Source organism: Leptidea sinapis, chromosome 18, assembly GCF_905404315.1.
Source record: "Leptidea sinapis chromosome 18, ilLepSina1.1, whole genome shotgun sequence".
Lineage (NCBI taxonomy): Eukaryota > Metazoa > Arthropoda > Insecta > Lepidoptera > Pieridae > Leptidea > Leptidea sinapis.
The window spans coordinates 13,727,010-13,744,811 of record NC_066282.1 but is presented as its reverse complement, the minus strand read 5'-3'; the positions used below and the strand labels follow the sequence as shown (position 1 = coordinate 13,744,811).

General features: G+C 32.7%; 1 protein-coding gene across 1 annotated transcript in view; it reads left to right on the top strand.

Moving 5' to 3' along the window:
- Positions 1–17,802, top strand: part of LOC126969395 (myrosinase 1-like) — a 48,951-nt gene that overhangs the window by 3,246 nt on the left and 27,903 nt on the right. The window contains exon 2 of the mRNA XM_050814790.1: positions 17,300–17,418. Within this exon, the coding sequence (XP_050670747.1) occupies positions 17,300–17,418 (119 nt within the window). The remainder of the gene's footprint in view (positions 1–17,299; positions 17,419–17,802) is intronic.

Here is a 17,802-nt window from a genome sequence, read left to right as displayed (position 1 = left end):
CGTCATGCCGAAAAAAACTTGTTTAACTGCAAAGAAAAGATGATATAACGAACATCGTGCATTAGCAACCTACAAATAAGAATTAAGGGTATGTGTAACACTATAAAGTAGTATTCATAACTCCAAATGCTATATTTTCACCACCAAACTTGTTTAAAAACACCTTGTTTCCGTGTTTTCTGCTTATCCTTCGCCTTAAAGTCACATCCAGTCAATTCATGAAATCTTGGCACACTTCTACACAAATATGGTCCCAATGCTCGTAAACTTTTGTTAAATTAATGAATCTCTGGTTATTTCCGTTACCTGCTTATATAACTATACATTTCAATCAACATTTTTCAAATTATACACAATTATATCCTAAAATAATTATCATTATATTATAAAATCAGTGTCAGAACATCTTATAACAATTGCTTGAGGGTCTATATTACAAACATGAAAAACAATTTTAATATCAGCTTCTTCATGCTCTGGACATGATAAACTGTCATCTATACCTACTTGATATAATGTTGTTATCATGACATTGGCTGAAATTGATAAATATCTGTTTATTTTCAATAAATGATACCATTTCATCAATATTCTAAGATTTCATTAGATGTCCAGTGTTGAACAAAGAAATCAACGAGAGCCTGTTTAAAACGGATATTTTTAATTTCTGACGGTTGAGTACATTCTTGGCGAAGAGATCTTTTGTGGTAATTTGTAGTAGTAAAAGAAGATCATGCCAAGACATTTTAGTTGTATTCTTCTTAGATGATATTTTTATTGGCATTTCTTGTGATAGTTTGTATTAGAATACGTTACATCTTACTTTCTCAATTAATCCCTCAAAGTCTTTCTCTTCTTCACTCAATTTCTTTCAGTTACTAAACCAATTAGACAGCCGAAGAATTGTTGTTGTATACAATACTCTGATATTGTATATATAATATTCAAAAATTGTCAAGTAAGAGATTTAAATATTATATCAAAGTAAATTGAGTCATAAGGCCTATTACAGTTCAAAAGACTTCATTAATAGTAATAGTAGTGAAATACTCACAAAAATTTTTTGCACACCGAGTCCTCCTGTGGCTTCTTCTCTCCTGAGTCTTGATAGTAAATTTTGCATTTTATTGTAAATGTCTTTTCATTGATCCTATTGAATAAGCAATTTTGAATTTAATTATATATTTTTTTTAAAGATTCAAAAGCGAATAATAATTAGAACATCATCACAACATCATCACCTCACCGGCGTAATGAAAACTGAAATCTATGTGGTTTTATCAAACCATGACGCATATGATTTTTTTTAAATATTAATATCGGCATAATAATAATAATAAACAAATTAAGGCTGTACTTATTCGTAAAACAAAAATATAAAGTACTAAACAAAATATTTGGTATGGGGTTTGAACTCATGTGAACATGTGAACAGCCTAAGTCTGGCGCAACAGACTGACTTTAAGGCCGGTTGTAATGCGTCATGCGATAGATGGATGAAAAAATTTGGGGCAATGTAATAAAAGTTTCACTTTAAAAAAAATACTAACATTACTAAAACCCAAATCAATACAAAAAGGACATTGACCGCACACAACATCTTATTTTTTTTTATGGAATAGGAGGACAAACGAGCGTACGGGTCACCTGATGTTAAGTGATCACCGCCGCCCACATTCTCTTGCAACACCAGAGGAATCACAACGTATCGATTATAAAATATATTGTATATTCAATAAGTGTTTTTATTAATATTTATTTCCTCACATTATCATATTAATACGTAGGTCACACTAAAATTTTTGCGTAACTTATAAAAAACAACATGTTATAACCAAAATATTATGTTTATTGCATTTCAAAATACTCTCCTTTACATTTTAAACATTTATTTTCATGCGATCGTACCATTTTTTAAAACAGGAGGACCACAGATCTGAAGGCATGTTTTCTACGTGCTGATTGAACGCTATCACTGCCTCTTCGGAATTGGTAAAGGTGAAACCTCTCATCAAATCTTTAATTTTGGGGAAAATACAGAAATATAACATTCGAAATTTAAATAATTCCCATTAGCTAGAAGTGCAAAACTTTTAGTGTGCCCCATGTATACATACAATCTAAGTAATAACTAAAGCCTTTGTCAAGATCAACAATTTCAATATTAAATAGTTCAACTTAGATTAGTTTAAGTTATCACATGCCGGACGTCCCGAGACGCACGCGATTTTTATTTTTTACAATAGCAGGACTAAAGAGCTTTCGGGTCATCAGATAAAAATATGTCACTGTTGCCCAACCACCAGAGGATACCTACATAGGTGCGTTCCCTGCAAAGAGGTCTTATATTATAGTTTCTGTAATCTATAGTTGACTGCCGTTAAGGAATGCGGATACGCTTTTTAAAAGGTGTTATGTATATGGCATGCCACATGTCAAACCTTTTTTTGTAATGGATTTTCCGGCTTGATTATGAGTGTTAACTACGACAGTTTTAGACTTAAAATAAAAAAAAAAACTTTACTGAACAGTGGGTAGGATTTTCCGTAATTACTCATGGTTTTTGTATTTTTCAAATGCTAGACTTTTCGGATTGAGATATAAATTTAGTATCAGCTTTATTATCTCACAACTCATAAAAAAAACATATCCGCGTCCTTACATAAACTTGTAAATAGCTAGTAATTTATTCGTCCCTCTACCACGGGGAGGGTTTATTGATAAATCTTAGACAATAACTTGTTATTGATTAGAAAACTTAGCAGATAACCTGATTTTGATCAAGGTAATATTAACGTGATCTATTATCTTAGTAAATTTCATTATTTTTCATGGGGAATTTAAATTTTATTAAAATAATAACTAATTAATAATAAAATTAATTATTGTATTTTTGGCTTGAGCTGATGGTCTTGTTACTAATGCTGTAATTAAATAAAATTAAATTCTGAACCTGGCATTCGGCAAGCATTTGAAGAAATCCTGTTCGAAAGCAAAATATTGTATCTCGCGAAATGAATATAGCACCTAGACATGTTCCGTGTATTATAATATGATTTAGTACACTATAATATATATAAATATATAGCTATTAACAGTGGTGATTAAAGTAATAAAATTGATTGAGGTGGTCACATCAAAACAATCTCTGAAGCGGTACCTAGAAGAAGGTCACAGAAAAAAGTATTTACTGGCAAAAAAATGTCAACAAGTTATGAATGGCCGAGTTTATTATTATTAACTTCAGTGATTGTTTAGTGGCAGCCTAGCGAAACAATCTAAGCTTAGAATATTAATATTCTTCGTATCTAAGAAAAAAATTATATGAAACGTGTAGCTATTGATAGATTGACAGAGGACGACTATAGTCTTGTAAAAAACGGAGACAGCCGAAAAACAACTACGATTAAGCAACTGTTTGCTTTCAAACTTAGCCGGATTATACTTTGTGGCCATATTATTTTAATTACTATTTCAAACATAAGTCAAATGAATGCACGTTTCATACTAAACTAAATTTCAATTTTTACTAAGATATTCCCGCTTCTTATTAGCGGCGTTATTAGCTATCGTTATTGTAGTTAGTGACTAAGGTTGAGATCTATTATAGAACATACTTAGACTTTGCTCAGACTTTACTTACGAAAAACTTTGAAATGACTATGACTATAAAAACGAAATCAACAATTATGCTTCGCATACACTTAGCTAAGTTTTACTTAAGTTAAATCTGAGCAAAGTCTTAGTGGGTACGGTCTATAGATCTCAGCCTGAGAGTTGAGACATGTTTTTGTGAAAAGGTTGTCAGGCACAGGTTTATATATTATGATCCTTGAGAAGGTGATTAAGCCTCTTAATAAGACTACCTTTTACCAGCTGAGGGTAATTGATACGCCCAGCCAGCAGTCTTGAAAAATCGAAAAATCCTAAGCGGCATTACAATTGCGCTCGTCTAAGACATAAAATGTTAAGTCTCCATTTGCCGAAATAGGCCGCTACAGGCCGAAACACAATAATGTTTACACATTACTGGTTCACGGCAGAAATAGGCACCGCAGCCGTTGGGGTACCCATAATATAGCCGGCATGCTGGCCTCTCATTTTCAACTATATGCCACAATCAAGAATGCTCCTTTTCAGTCAAGTATATGTTATGAGACAAAAAGTGTCTATGATATTAATGATATAATATGATTGATTATAAGAAATGGTGACTATTTCTCCAAAGGTTTTTTTATTTATTATTTAGTTTACAGTTATTCTTTACAATTCAAGTCGCGAGTTACCTTGACCAAACTTGTTCCCTTTCATTAATATTAGGTGATATAACAGCATTCATTAAACGTACCAAATACAATCAAAGACTACATACAACTACATGTTTTGTTCGAGGAAAATTGTTTTACACTTTATACATATTTATAAGGGTCAGTTGCCACATAATAATGAATTTTAACCATAATAAAACAATGTTTAACAACTAACTTTAAAAATAACAATCATGTTAAAACATGTACTGGTTAAAAAAATGTGTTGCATCATTTTGAAATTTTTAGCTGCCGTCATAACTTTAACTGTTACAAGTCCAATCTTTGCCGGTTAAAGCTATTGTTAATGTTAAATAGCTAATTAAAGTCAAAAGCTTCAACTAAATATTTGTTATTTCACTTTTTAACTTTAACTATGCCAACGAATACGGAAAGGATGGTGCAACACATTCCGCAGTCTATGTTAAAGTGAACGTTTCTGTTAACGTTAAATTTGACTTAAGCCTTAACTAAACAGCTAATATTATGCAACTGAGCCTGTGATGTCGTTTGACATATCAAATTATCTTACTATATTAGTTAACTAGCTGACCCGGCAAACGTTGTTTTGCCATATAAATATTTTTTAGAGTTAGACCATTTTTTCGACATTACAACATTACTTTATTTTTCTAAAATAAACGTAGCCTGAGTTACTACTACATCAGCAATCTGCCAATAAAAGTCCCGTCAAAATCGGTCAAGCTATTTCAGAGATTAGCCGGAACAATAAGACTGACAAAAATTGTAAAAAATGTTATTTTGGTGAAAAAAACGGTTATTTCAATATTACAAACAGACACTCTAATTTTATTTATATGTATAGATGTATAGATAATACCATAGACTTACAAAATACTAGCGTATAGACGAACAAAGCGTGCGAGGGAGATCTTTGACGGAGATACAGCAACATAGAAAAGAAAATCTACTGTAACTGTAACCGATTTTTGGAAATACATGACACATACTTATAATAAAGTCACAGCTAATGTTTAAAAGTAATCTATGAAAAGCAAAATTTATATAAAACAACGTAAATCAAAACAGTATGTATGTTTTATGTAATAGAGCGAAAAAACAAATACTTGCTGTGAATATTTTTGCACCGTTTCTTCTCTCTCGGAGCGCATTCGTTTTGGAAAAGCTAATAATCGATTCAACTGATCAAACAAACGTTGTAAACGCATAATATAAAAATAATATTGACACACTTTTTACGCAAATTATCTTGCCCCAAGTTAAGCATAATATCAGGACGACCGAGCCTTGCTCGGATTTTTAAGAATGTACAAAACTTGAACAAAAAAAAACTAATAGGACATCTGGATTCGAACCGGGGTCTTCTGCTTTCCGGATCACCGAATGTCCCATCTGAGCTATAATAGTCTTGTATATAGTGGCGAAATTTACCTTTGTATTCTAATGTTATTGTAGCTGTTTCTCATTCAAACATGGATAAAAGCATTTTTTTTAAATTGAATCCTAGCTAGATCGATTTATCACCCCCGAAATCCCCTGCATACTTAATTTTATGAAAATCGTTGGAGCCGTTTCCGAGATTCAGATTATTATTATATATATATATATATATATATATATATATACAAGAATTGCTCGTTTAAAGATATAAGATATAGCCTGTGTTATGGGTTGCAAGACAATGATATATTTAATACAATATACTTACTTAAACATACATATATTCATATAAACATACATAAATACATTAACACATCCATGACTCGGAAACAAACATCTGTATTCATCATATAAATGCTTGCACCTACCGGGATTCGAACCCAGGGCCTCTAGCTTAGTAGGTAGGATCGCTAACCACTCGGCTATACAGGTTGTCAATATATCTGCCGGCAAGCCGTTTGATCGTCTGGGGACTACTTAATATCAAAGTAACAGACTTTTACCGCAATTATGCCAACTCCTACTGTCTTATTAAGAAAGGCAGTGTAAAGTTACTCTAAGTTTAAAACTTTTGTTCTGTGTTATTAATAAAGGCAAAGTAAAGTAAAGCTAAATTTAAAACTTTTTGTCCATATCTTACCTTTGTTACTAAAGAATTACATGAAAGGGAGAAGTAATTTTAAAGTTGGAGTAATTTTACATTGCGTTTATTACGGCTCAGGATCACGCCAATGACCTTCAGCATTTGGGCGGAGCAAACTATCTCGAATCACGAGCGCATACCAATCACAAACAAAATATATCATTCACACACGTCGCCCGCACACGGACCCGCGGACGGCTGTTTGTAATGAATATAGTAAAAACTCCTTTATATCAAAGTCGGGGACCCAGTGCTCTGTGAACGGCTGGATCACTTGGCGTTGCGTAGAGACGTCGCTTCATTGTGTGTCTTCTACCGCATATACGGGGAGTGTTTCGAAGAGCTGTTTAACCTTATACCTGCCGCCGAATTCCACCTTCGCACGACACGCCACAAATTAGGATATCATCCCCACCATCTGGATGTGTGGCGGTCCTCCACAGCGCGGTTTTCAAGGAGCTTTCTTCCTCGTACTACGTAAGCTGTGGAATGAGCTTCCTTGTGCGGTGTTTCCGGGACGATACGACATGGGTACCTTCAAAAAAAGCGCGTACACCTTCCTTAAAGGCCGGCAACGCTATTGTGATTCCTCTAAAAAAAAAAAAGTTATGTGTATTTTTTAACTTTTAAAACGTTCGCTTTTTAGAGAAATAAAATAGCTATATTCTCTTGTTAGAGCGATAAAAATATCACCAGTAGTTTACAAGCAGTAGCAAATTTAAAGTTGAAGACAGCTTCATTTCAATAATTTTTATTACATGGTATTTAACGTTTTACAAGATCTTTAATTGTTCCGATTGGAGATTACATATCTGCCTCAAATATATACATATATTGTAAGTCTCAAATATGATTATTTCAGCGCCTTAATAACCATCTGTGTTCATCTTAACTTTGTCGCTATAGAATGACATGACAGGGAGAAGTAATTTTAAATTTAGAATAACTTTACTCCGCGTTTACTACGACAATATATAAGACAGCTACGGTGTTTTTACAAAAAGTTAAACACGCGTTGAATACATGTTTTAAGAAAATTCTATGCGTTATTTATTCTAATACGTCAATCTATAGACGTCTCTTAAAAAACACGTGTCCAAGCCATGTTTATATTACTTATTGTAATAACACCGCTTAAGTTTAGTCTGTCTATTTAAACCGACTAAGATCCAAGGTGGCTTCTATTCGTTCGCAAAAATCGTCACCTTTTTGCTCTTAATAGTGATTTTAATTATTATAACACAAGGAATCAGGGATTGATTTTAATTAATTCTAGTAAGCTTCATAATATACATAATTGCTTTAAGGGTAAATGTTTACACTTTTATAATAAAGTCCCAGCTACTGGTCAGGCATTATCTATTAAAAAATGGCTCTGTCGTTAATCCTATTACTCTATAGCAGAATATCTAAATGATCCGACAGCCTGGGACTAGATTATGATTATTTTATTGCAATAGCAATGACAGTACAATATTGTATATTTTTATTAAAAAGAGCGCAAAAAAAGAGCTGGGAGAGTTTCTTGCGCCGCTTCTTCTCTCTCAGAGTGCCATTTGTTTCCGAAGCGGTAGTAGTATCTAGTAGTATAAGAAATGACATCAAAAAGAATTCTAAAGGGATCAATTTTGAGAAAATAAATGCCTTTTATTCTGTTTCAGAAAATTAACTATGTTATTTGTAAATCAAAACATATAAAATAATTCAATAAAATCTAAACGCCAATCTAACATACCAAATGATTGCTCAACTCAAACTACAGTTGATTATTTTATAACTGCAATTACTTTTAAAACCGTTATTACAAACTCAATCAACAATAATATATCTTAACTTATTATGCAAGAGGTCACAATGTGTCGTGTCCTAAAGGTCTCAAGTTAATTTGTCTCGAGTGCAAGGTGAATTATACTTTTATTACTAAGGCCATAATGCTGTATGCAATATTAGCACTTAGTGTAGTAAGAGTGTGTCAGTTAAACACATAAATCTTTCAAGCCGATCTATGTGTGACCTTAAATTGTCAAAGGGACTGATTTTCCGGAAGCAGAAAGCTCGTAGAAGGACTTCCTGGCTTAGGCGGCATTGCTCTAAATGTGTTATTAAAATGTTATTTTTTATCAAAAGCCAAAGTTAAATAAACTTTATTCAATTAGGCTTAAACTAAACGCTTTTGAAGCGTCTCTATAAATGTTTCTTTTAAATTATTTGGTCTACTATATTTTATATATTTAATATACAAGAAACTCAACGGCCAACAGATATTTTACAATAGCTGTAATATATAAATAGATAATAATATATAGATATAGAATAGAAATAAATAATAAACTGTATAAATATATGTTATCGTGTATTAGATGCATCAACTTTTAAAGTTTGAATTCATTGTTTGTGTAAGTATATTTTGTGAACATGATGGTCGTGATTACTGTACTAATTAGTAATCGCATCCAACAGCAATAGTAATTTTACCAGTGGGAGGCTCCTTTGCACAGGATGCCGGCTAGATTATGGGTACCACAACGGCGCCTAATGTGTAAGCATTACTGTGTTTTGGTCTGAAGGGCGCCGTAGCTAGTGAAATTACTGGGCAAATGAGGCTTAACATCTTATGTCTCAAGGTGACGAGCGCAATTGTAGTGCTGCTCAGAATTTTTGGGTTTTTTGAGAATCCTGAGCGGCACTGCATTGTAATGGGCATGGCGTATCAATTACCATCTGCTGAACGTCCTGCTCGTCTCGTCCCTTATTATCATTAAAAAAAAAAAAAATTCAATTCGCGGAAAACTTACGTTTTAATGAGAAGAACCACTATTTTAATCGACAAACGAGCGTACGGGTTACCTGATGTAAAGTGAACACCATCGCATAAATTAAGTGTGGAGTTAGGTGCCGTTGTGATGCCTCGTTAATCCTCGAAAAAGCGGTTTCTGTGCCTTCCGCAGAATACAATGAGTGGCCCGAGCGAGAATAGTCGGGGAAGAATTTTGACTTACTTGTGTAAGGCAATGACTTTTTGAAGTTTGAGTATGTTATTATTGCATCTTTTAACATATTAAAATGTAATTGAAATGATTTATAAAACGATAAAAATGTAAATCATGATTCAAAAGACTGGTATTCTTGCTACTTCTTCTCAAAGTGTTGAGCCCTTTACGAAGTAGACTGCTACTTCATAAAGGGCTCACTGCGGAGATGCAATAAGAAAAAAAATTATATTTTTTGGCATACATATGTGTCATTTCCGTGAGCTACATGAATAAAGTGATTTTGATTTGATTGGATTTGATTCCCCGACTCTGGCATACTCTCCTGGGGAAATCTTCTTGAGGACCGCTGTCATACTGTGGTGGACGGACGGGGCTTCGGTCCTCGACATTAACCTGCGCGAAACATTACGCTACTGCAAGCCGATTTTCTTCTTACTATGCTCACTTAAGATTTCTTAAAAAAATATTTTGACTTTAATTAGCTAAAGAATCTATCTAGCTATTTGTTATTTTTAAAATTGCAAATTGTTTAGATTTGCAAGAGCGACATCTCAAGTCAATTTCCAAATATGCAAATATTGGGGTTTAGCAGGGTATCAACTGTAAAGTATATCGTGTATAATATGAAGCCACAACCTGAGAGTTGAACTAGACATACAATATAATAATATTTATCAACGATCAGTCACTCGAACTCGGTTGGTTCGAGTCCCGCATTGTTCATAAATTGTGTTTTCAAATTCAATTTATGTAAGCTAAAGAACTAATGCGTGCACCAGCTAACATTTAAAAAAAAATTAAAAAGGATACGATTATAGTAATTGTAAGAAAATAAACTACAAATTACAATGTTTTATTACTAATAAAACGATTACGAAGTGTCAGGATCGATCAGTCACCTCTAGCAGGGACCGAGCACGATGTTAGGACCAGCAATTGCCACAAACAATTTACGCGAGTATGAAGCGAAGCCTTCCATAGGAATTCAACTACACTAACAATTGCCTATATACAATTCTAACAAGAACCTTCTTATATAATACTAGCTGACCCAGCAAACGTTGTATTGCCGATATTAAAATCGCGATACAAAAGTTACTGTTGAGCGTAGATGGGTGAAAATTTGAAGTTGTATGTATTTTTATGTATACATGCTGACTCATAATCAAACAAATTTAAAAAATGTCAAAAAATTAAAAAAAAAAAAATTGGCGTGGTCCACTCTTAACATTTAGGGGGATGAAAAATAGATGTTGTCCGATTCTCAGACCTACCCAATATGCACTCAAAATTTCATGAGAATCGGTCAAGCCATTTCGAAGGAGTTTAACTACAAACACCGCGACATGAGAATTTTATATATTAAATATAAATCCAGGGTCATGTTTGTTTCCCGTGAACTCCTAAACTAATGAATAGATTTTAATGGGGATTACTTTATGAAGTGCAGTTTAGTCCAACTTGAGGGATAGGACAGTTTTAATTTCGATTGGGACCCATAATTATTTTCATTTCCTATATTTGTTTTGTATGGACATAATATTTTCTATGCAATGACGTTCTATACATAAACGTCATTGTTTCTATGAGAGAATTTATTGACGCATGGTTTGACAGTTCTGCTGTGAAACAATTTCATTATAACAACAGAGGGCCTACCATCTAGATACTATATAGCGCGATATATGCGCTATAGCCTACCATAGAGGTACCTAACTGAATTCGTACCATGAAGTGCCTTTTACTGAATGGCGTATGGATCGCTTATGAAGAATGAACGAAATAAATTTGTCTGTGGTCCGTGGTGTGAGAAAGAGATGACGCTCTACAATCGTTGCATAAGTTTGTCTCTCTAACTCGAACCATATGCGGTGCGTTTCGAAACCTAAAATGATATGATTTTAGCGGTTTTTTTCGTAGAAAATAGTAAAAATACATTTTAAAATTCATTTCATTATAGCGTCAAATTATAAACCATTAAGCTATTTTTTGTACTTATTAAATAATAGTAATATAAATAAATATAGTTCTTAGAATTACAAATTAAATGTTTGCTTAGATGTTTTCGGAAAAATAACGAGTTATGAACGTACCTCCATTGATGTTTGATTTGATAGGAGCACAGAGTACATTTTTTTTAATTCGTCCTGGCGAACAAGCCTACCCGCCCGGGCCCTTACCGCCTCGTCCTTAGTATTTTCATTTTTGGTATTTATTTTCAGTATTATGTTTTACAAAAAAGTCCAATAAAGTATCCTCATCTCATCTTTCATCAATAAAATTTTCCTTTTCTGTATGTTTTCACTATTTTTTAATAGTTATAAACAATACGATTCACTTTCCTCTAAGGAAGTAGGAACTTTTTTCGAATCGCTCACCTTGACACATAAGTTATCCAGTTTAGTTTGAAATATTACCTCATGGTACGAACGAATGAACGAACTATATCAGTTTGCGATTCAGTTGACATCATTTTTGACATTCAATTGACATAATTTCGATCTAATCAGTAGGTTTGACGTCAACTTAAAATAGATAGCTCTAATCAAGTCGTGGTACGAAATAGAAAGCAGTTCATTTTAGATTGTCAATTGAATCGCAATAAGAGTTCATGGTAGACCCGGAGGGAGCATATTTTACGAAATAATTATTGATGTTATTTATGAAATATTACTGACAAATTCATAAAAATTGTATTTTATTTATTATGTACAGAACAACGTCTGTCGGGTCAGCTAGTATAATTATATATCTTTTAATATATAATGACATTTATAGCATTCGTGCTAAGAGTTTTCTTGAGTGTAATTTCAGCTTAGATTTGTCTTTAACCAATTCTTCTCTCTCAGAGCGCCATTTGTTTTCGACGCAGTAGTAGTATCTAGTATATTAGAAATGATATCAAAAAAAAAAATTCAAAAGAAATCAATTATGAGAAAATAAATGCCTTTATGCCGTTTAATCGACACGTGTTTCGCCTCTAAACGAGGCATCCTGAGGAGATGTTGACTCGGTGGTTAAAGACAAATCTAAGCGGAATTAACACTTGGATAATTATGTTTTTCCACAAAATGACGCATAATTCAATAAATTTTCTACAATTATATAAAAAAAACCCAGCGCAATTAATATGTCGTGTAATTAACGCATAAGTAGATAACATTGTAATATACTGGTATTTATTAAAAGGCAAGGAAAAATAAACAATTAACATTATCTATATCTAGTACGCATTATTCTCGCTGATACAGTTGTTATCATTTACACGCAAGTATACAATAAAACAGGTTATTTATTTAAATACACGATATGCATGATCACACGTCTACGCAATTTATTGATTAATCTATTATAAACAATGCTACACTTATGAACACACATACACACACACTCACTCTCTCTCTCAAACATACACACAAACAAGAGTACAGTGTGATATATTCTAAATATGTAATATGACAGGTTATTTATTTAAATACACGATATGAATGATCACACGTCTACACAAATTATTGGTTAACCTATAATATACAATGCTACATTTATGCGCACACACACACACACTCACTCTCTCTCTCAACATACACACAAACAAGAGTACAGTGTGATATATTCTAATTATGTAATATGACAGGTTATTTATTTAAATACACGATATGAATGATCACACGTCCACACAAATTATTGGTTAACCTATTATATACAATGCTACATTTATGAGCACACACACACACTCACTCTCTCTCTCTTTTTAAGAGAAAACTGCATCAGTGGTTAATAAATAAGTGCTTCTATAGTTTAAATGAATTTTTCAATACAAAATGAATTATCATTATGAATTAGTCTGTTTGATATTAATATAACCTATATACTTTTATGACATTGAATTTATTAACATTATACATAGGTACTAAATGAATTATAAAATTATTTACGTCTTATATTATAATATCTTTAAATTTTAATTTTATAAATATTAATGATAGAATTGTAAAATCCGACATGTTTCAGTATAACAGTATTGTGTTGGTATTTAGACAATTGATATTTTGCATGTCAATTGACGAAACATATTGGATTATCAACAATATTATGTTAACATCTTAACTACAATGTTTCTTGCAAATAAATTGCAATTTCATTTCATTTCATTTCTCTCTCAAACACACACACAAACAAGAGTACAGTGTGATATATTCTAAATATGTAATATGACAGATTTTAATATCAAATACATAAAATTCTCGTGTCATGGTGTTAAACTTTGAACTACTCCGAAACGGCTTGACCGATTCTCTTGAAATTTTGAGTGCATATTGGGTAGGTCTGAGAATCGGACAAAATCTATTTTTCGTCCCCCTAAATGTTAAGGGTGGTCCACACGATTTTTTTTTTAATTTTTTTTGAATTTTTTTTTAAATTTGATTGGTTATGAGTCTGCATTAAAAATACATACAACTTCAAATTTTCACCGATCTACATCAACAGTTACTTTTGTATCGCGATTTTAATATCGGCAATACAACGTTTGCTGGGTCAGCTAGTATTATTATATGAAACACAGTATCAGTTATTTTAATGTATAAAATTTGTAAGTTTAATTGTTTTAAATATTATTGATGATTCATATATGGAGGGCGTGGACTAATAGTTCCCTGATAACAGCACAGGGCGGCAACCAGCGCTGCTTGGAGTAATGTACGCCGAGCAGCAGAATCCGTTTCCCTTTGTATTTATTTTAATTTGTAATTATAAGTTATATGCACCTATGTTATTCTGTGTTTATTTTCTTTGAAAACAATGAATGTGTTTTTTAATAATACGATTAAAATTATCTGAGAAATATTCACAAGCTTAGTCAAAAGCGTATTGTTATGTTTGAGGTAAACACTACGAAAATTACAAAGCATAATATTAAGAATATTTTTTCTTCGTTAAAGATTAATCTTTAGATAAGTCAAAATAAATGTGATGTGGATAGGTTTTGAACTTCTTTAAATACTACGTGTAAATATTGTCTTAAGCTCTTTTTAGACTACGCTATATTGCTGTGATATGACGTATAGCAAATAAGGACCTAAAGCTATACTATATAGCATGGCGTTCACATTACGCGATATAATCTAAACTATTTAGAGTATCTAGTATATAGATCCAGATCTATATTGAGAGTAGAATATGGACACGATCGACACAATGGATTTAATATTGGATAGTCTTGAAAGCTCATCGAATGATGATGACAATACGGAATTTGACACTATCTTGTCATTAATACCACGAAAGAAGAGAAATAGAGACCATGGATATCACATCATATAAAGTTGAGAGGAGAAGTGGTGATTTGAAACTTCTTGAAGATGGATGAAGGAGGAAAAGGGTGGCTTACAGATACAGCACAGCATGAACCCATTAAAATGGCCATGAGGCCAGTAATTTCACTACCTACCGGCCATAGAGCAAAACGTTCCATATGGTCACTAGAGAAATTGCTGCAAATACAGTAATATATTACTTAGAACTTAAATTCGAAAATAATATATGTAATACGTGTAAAATAATACAGTCACGTGCTAATAAACATTAATCTAAATAAGCGAACACAAATGAATGGCTTATTTCGGAACAGAACTTTACTAGTTTGAACTATCTCTAATTTGATATTATATAAGAAAGTTAAGTTTAAAATACTCTCTGCATAACACCTCTAACGATAGAAACGGAAAGTGAATCAACTGTTACTACTAGAACTGATTTTGATTGATAGGTCGCAAACAGTTGGAGCACGCCACAGACACGGATGGGATTATTTTGAATATTATTATACTAGCTAACGTAAACAATGACAAATATAATAAAAATAGTCAAAAAAAACTAAAAAAACACGCTTTGGTTGAAAAGATAATGGTTGAAATTTAAAATTAACATCAATTCCTGCCTGAACGACCATAGATGAAAAAAAAAATGACATACATAATAAAAGCTTGTAAAAATAAAAAATTGTCGTCTATACGCGAGTACATTCTAAGTCTATGCATCAGTATACAAAAACTATTTTAGAGATATTAGAACAAAGTATTATTATTTTTTCATATTGTTTGGCGTGCTCGGACCATTTCACCGGGTGCAATGCAGAGTTGCTCGAATTTTTGGGGATCTAGTGCTCTGCAAACAGCTAGATCATTTGGAGTTGCGTAGAGACATTGCTTCATTGTGTGTCTTCTACCGCATTTATCACGGGGAGTGTCCCGAAAAGCTGTTTAACCTTGTTTCCGCCACCCAATTCCACCTTCGAACGTCACGCCTTAAATTAGGATATCATCCCCATCCTCCACAGTGTACAAAGTACTTTCTTCAAAGTACAACCTAGCTTCCATTTGCGATGTTCCCAGGACGGTAATACATGGGTACCCTTAAAAAAGCGCGTACACTTTTCTAAAATGCCAGCATCGCTTTTATGATTCAAATCAAATCAAATCAAATCAAAATCCGTTTATTCACGTAGGTCAAAAATAAATTTTTTTTTCTTATTGAATCTACCGCTACTTCGTAAAGGGTTGAGCTAATGAGAAGAAGTAGCAAGAAACTCAATGCCACTCTTTTATATCAAGATTTACATTTAAGTACATCATTCTTCTGTTGTTGTAAGAGAATGTGGGCGGCGGTGATAACCTAACATTAGGTGACCTGTACACTGAGACGTCAGGAGGGTCTCAAGAATAATATACCTAATAGCTACATCTCAACTTTTAAAATAAGCAAGTGCGTGCCTGCTTGCTAACCACAACCATCTGTCCAAGAGACTATACAAAATTATTGAATATATAATTATGTTAATTTGTAGAAAATAGTTATTGAAGCGTTATAACCGAATACTGTATACTCTTACCACATGAGTAAATAACGTAGGTTAACCAGTTACGTTTAAGGTCATGTTACTATATTTATGCTGCTTATTTTGTCGCTTTTTCCATACATACACATCTATAAATAATAATCACTACATAATATAAAACAAAGTCGCTTTCTCTGTCCCTATATCCCTATGTATGCTTAAATTTTTAAAACTCCGCAACGGATTTTGATGCGGTTTTTTTTAAATATATAGAGTGGTTGAAGAGTAAGGTTTATATGTATAATAACATCCATTAAATAGTGGAGAAATACTGTTATTTTTGAGGTTTCTAATGTGATGTAAATAATTAATTTTTTTCCGCTTACATTGCAAACGCAGGCTGAACCCTACGAGATTTATCAAAATAATGTACTAAGTATTGTACACATTGAAATAGTCTACAGAAAACTCGCAATTTTTTCAGTGAATGACATAGGAAAAGTCATTTTTAACCTTAGAAAAATCAATAAGTTGTGCACCGCATATTTGACGTTTCATGACGATCATGGCGGCTCCCTTTTGGGCGGGACTATTTATCATTTAAAACAATTTTTCTTATAATAAAGTGGAATTATTTTGAAGAAATAATATAAAATTGAATCTTGACGATCATTTTAGAATATTTTTAAAACAAATGAAGAATAGCCTATTATTATTTGTATCAGACTGACATAGATCGAGTTAAAAGGCTAAAAAATCGAATTCTGTTGATGATTTTATTTGCTCTTCAAAGTCTTGGAGTACCCTAGATAATCTTTTCGAGTATGTATTTCCACTTGTTCATCACCGTGTAACCTACCACTTTGTTACCCCTTTTTCCCTACGATGTTGAAGTGGTACGATACATTTTATTTGAAACTTTACAGTTTAAAAGTGGTCTACTTTTGACTCATATTGCAAATTATATTTTGACTGTAAAACGAGTGATAATTATTAAAGTAATTGTTTTTGTCATTGACATATATGAGGGTGACGTTATTGTTGACAAATTATTGTGTAACTATGTACATCGAAATGTTTAAATATTATTTATTTTCAGTAATTGCATAGCAGTTAACTTCTCGGGTGGTGCCAAATCAAACTATACTTTCCCGAAAGAATTCCTTTTCGGTGTTTCTACTGCAGCAATACAAATCGAAGGTGCCTGGAACGAAGATGGTAATCAAAACTCATTAGAAAATATATTTTTTTATAAATTTTACTAATTATGATTAATATTTTGAAATACTTATTATTCGCTCAGTTTCGGGATTAAGGAAGTGACAATAACATTTTATATTGCAACAACACTTGGATAAACGTCATGGGTCAGTCAGAATCAGTTAGTAAAGGGGGCTTTGACATGGGGAGAAGAACTGATATGAAAAGGCATAAAAGGCATTTATTTTCTCATAATTAATTCCTTTAGAATTCTTTTTGATGTCATTTCTTTCTACATACTACTACCGCTTCGGAAACAAATGGCGCCCTGAGAGAGAAGAAGCGGCCCAAGGAACTCTCCCAGAGCGGCGCAAGAAACTCTCTCTATGAAACTTTCAGTCC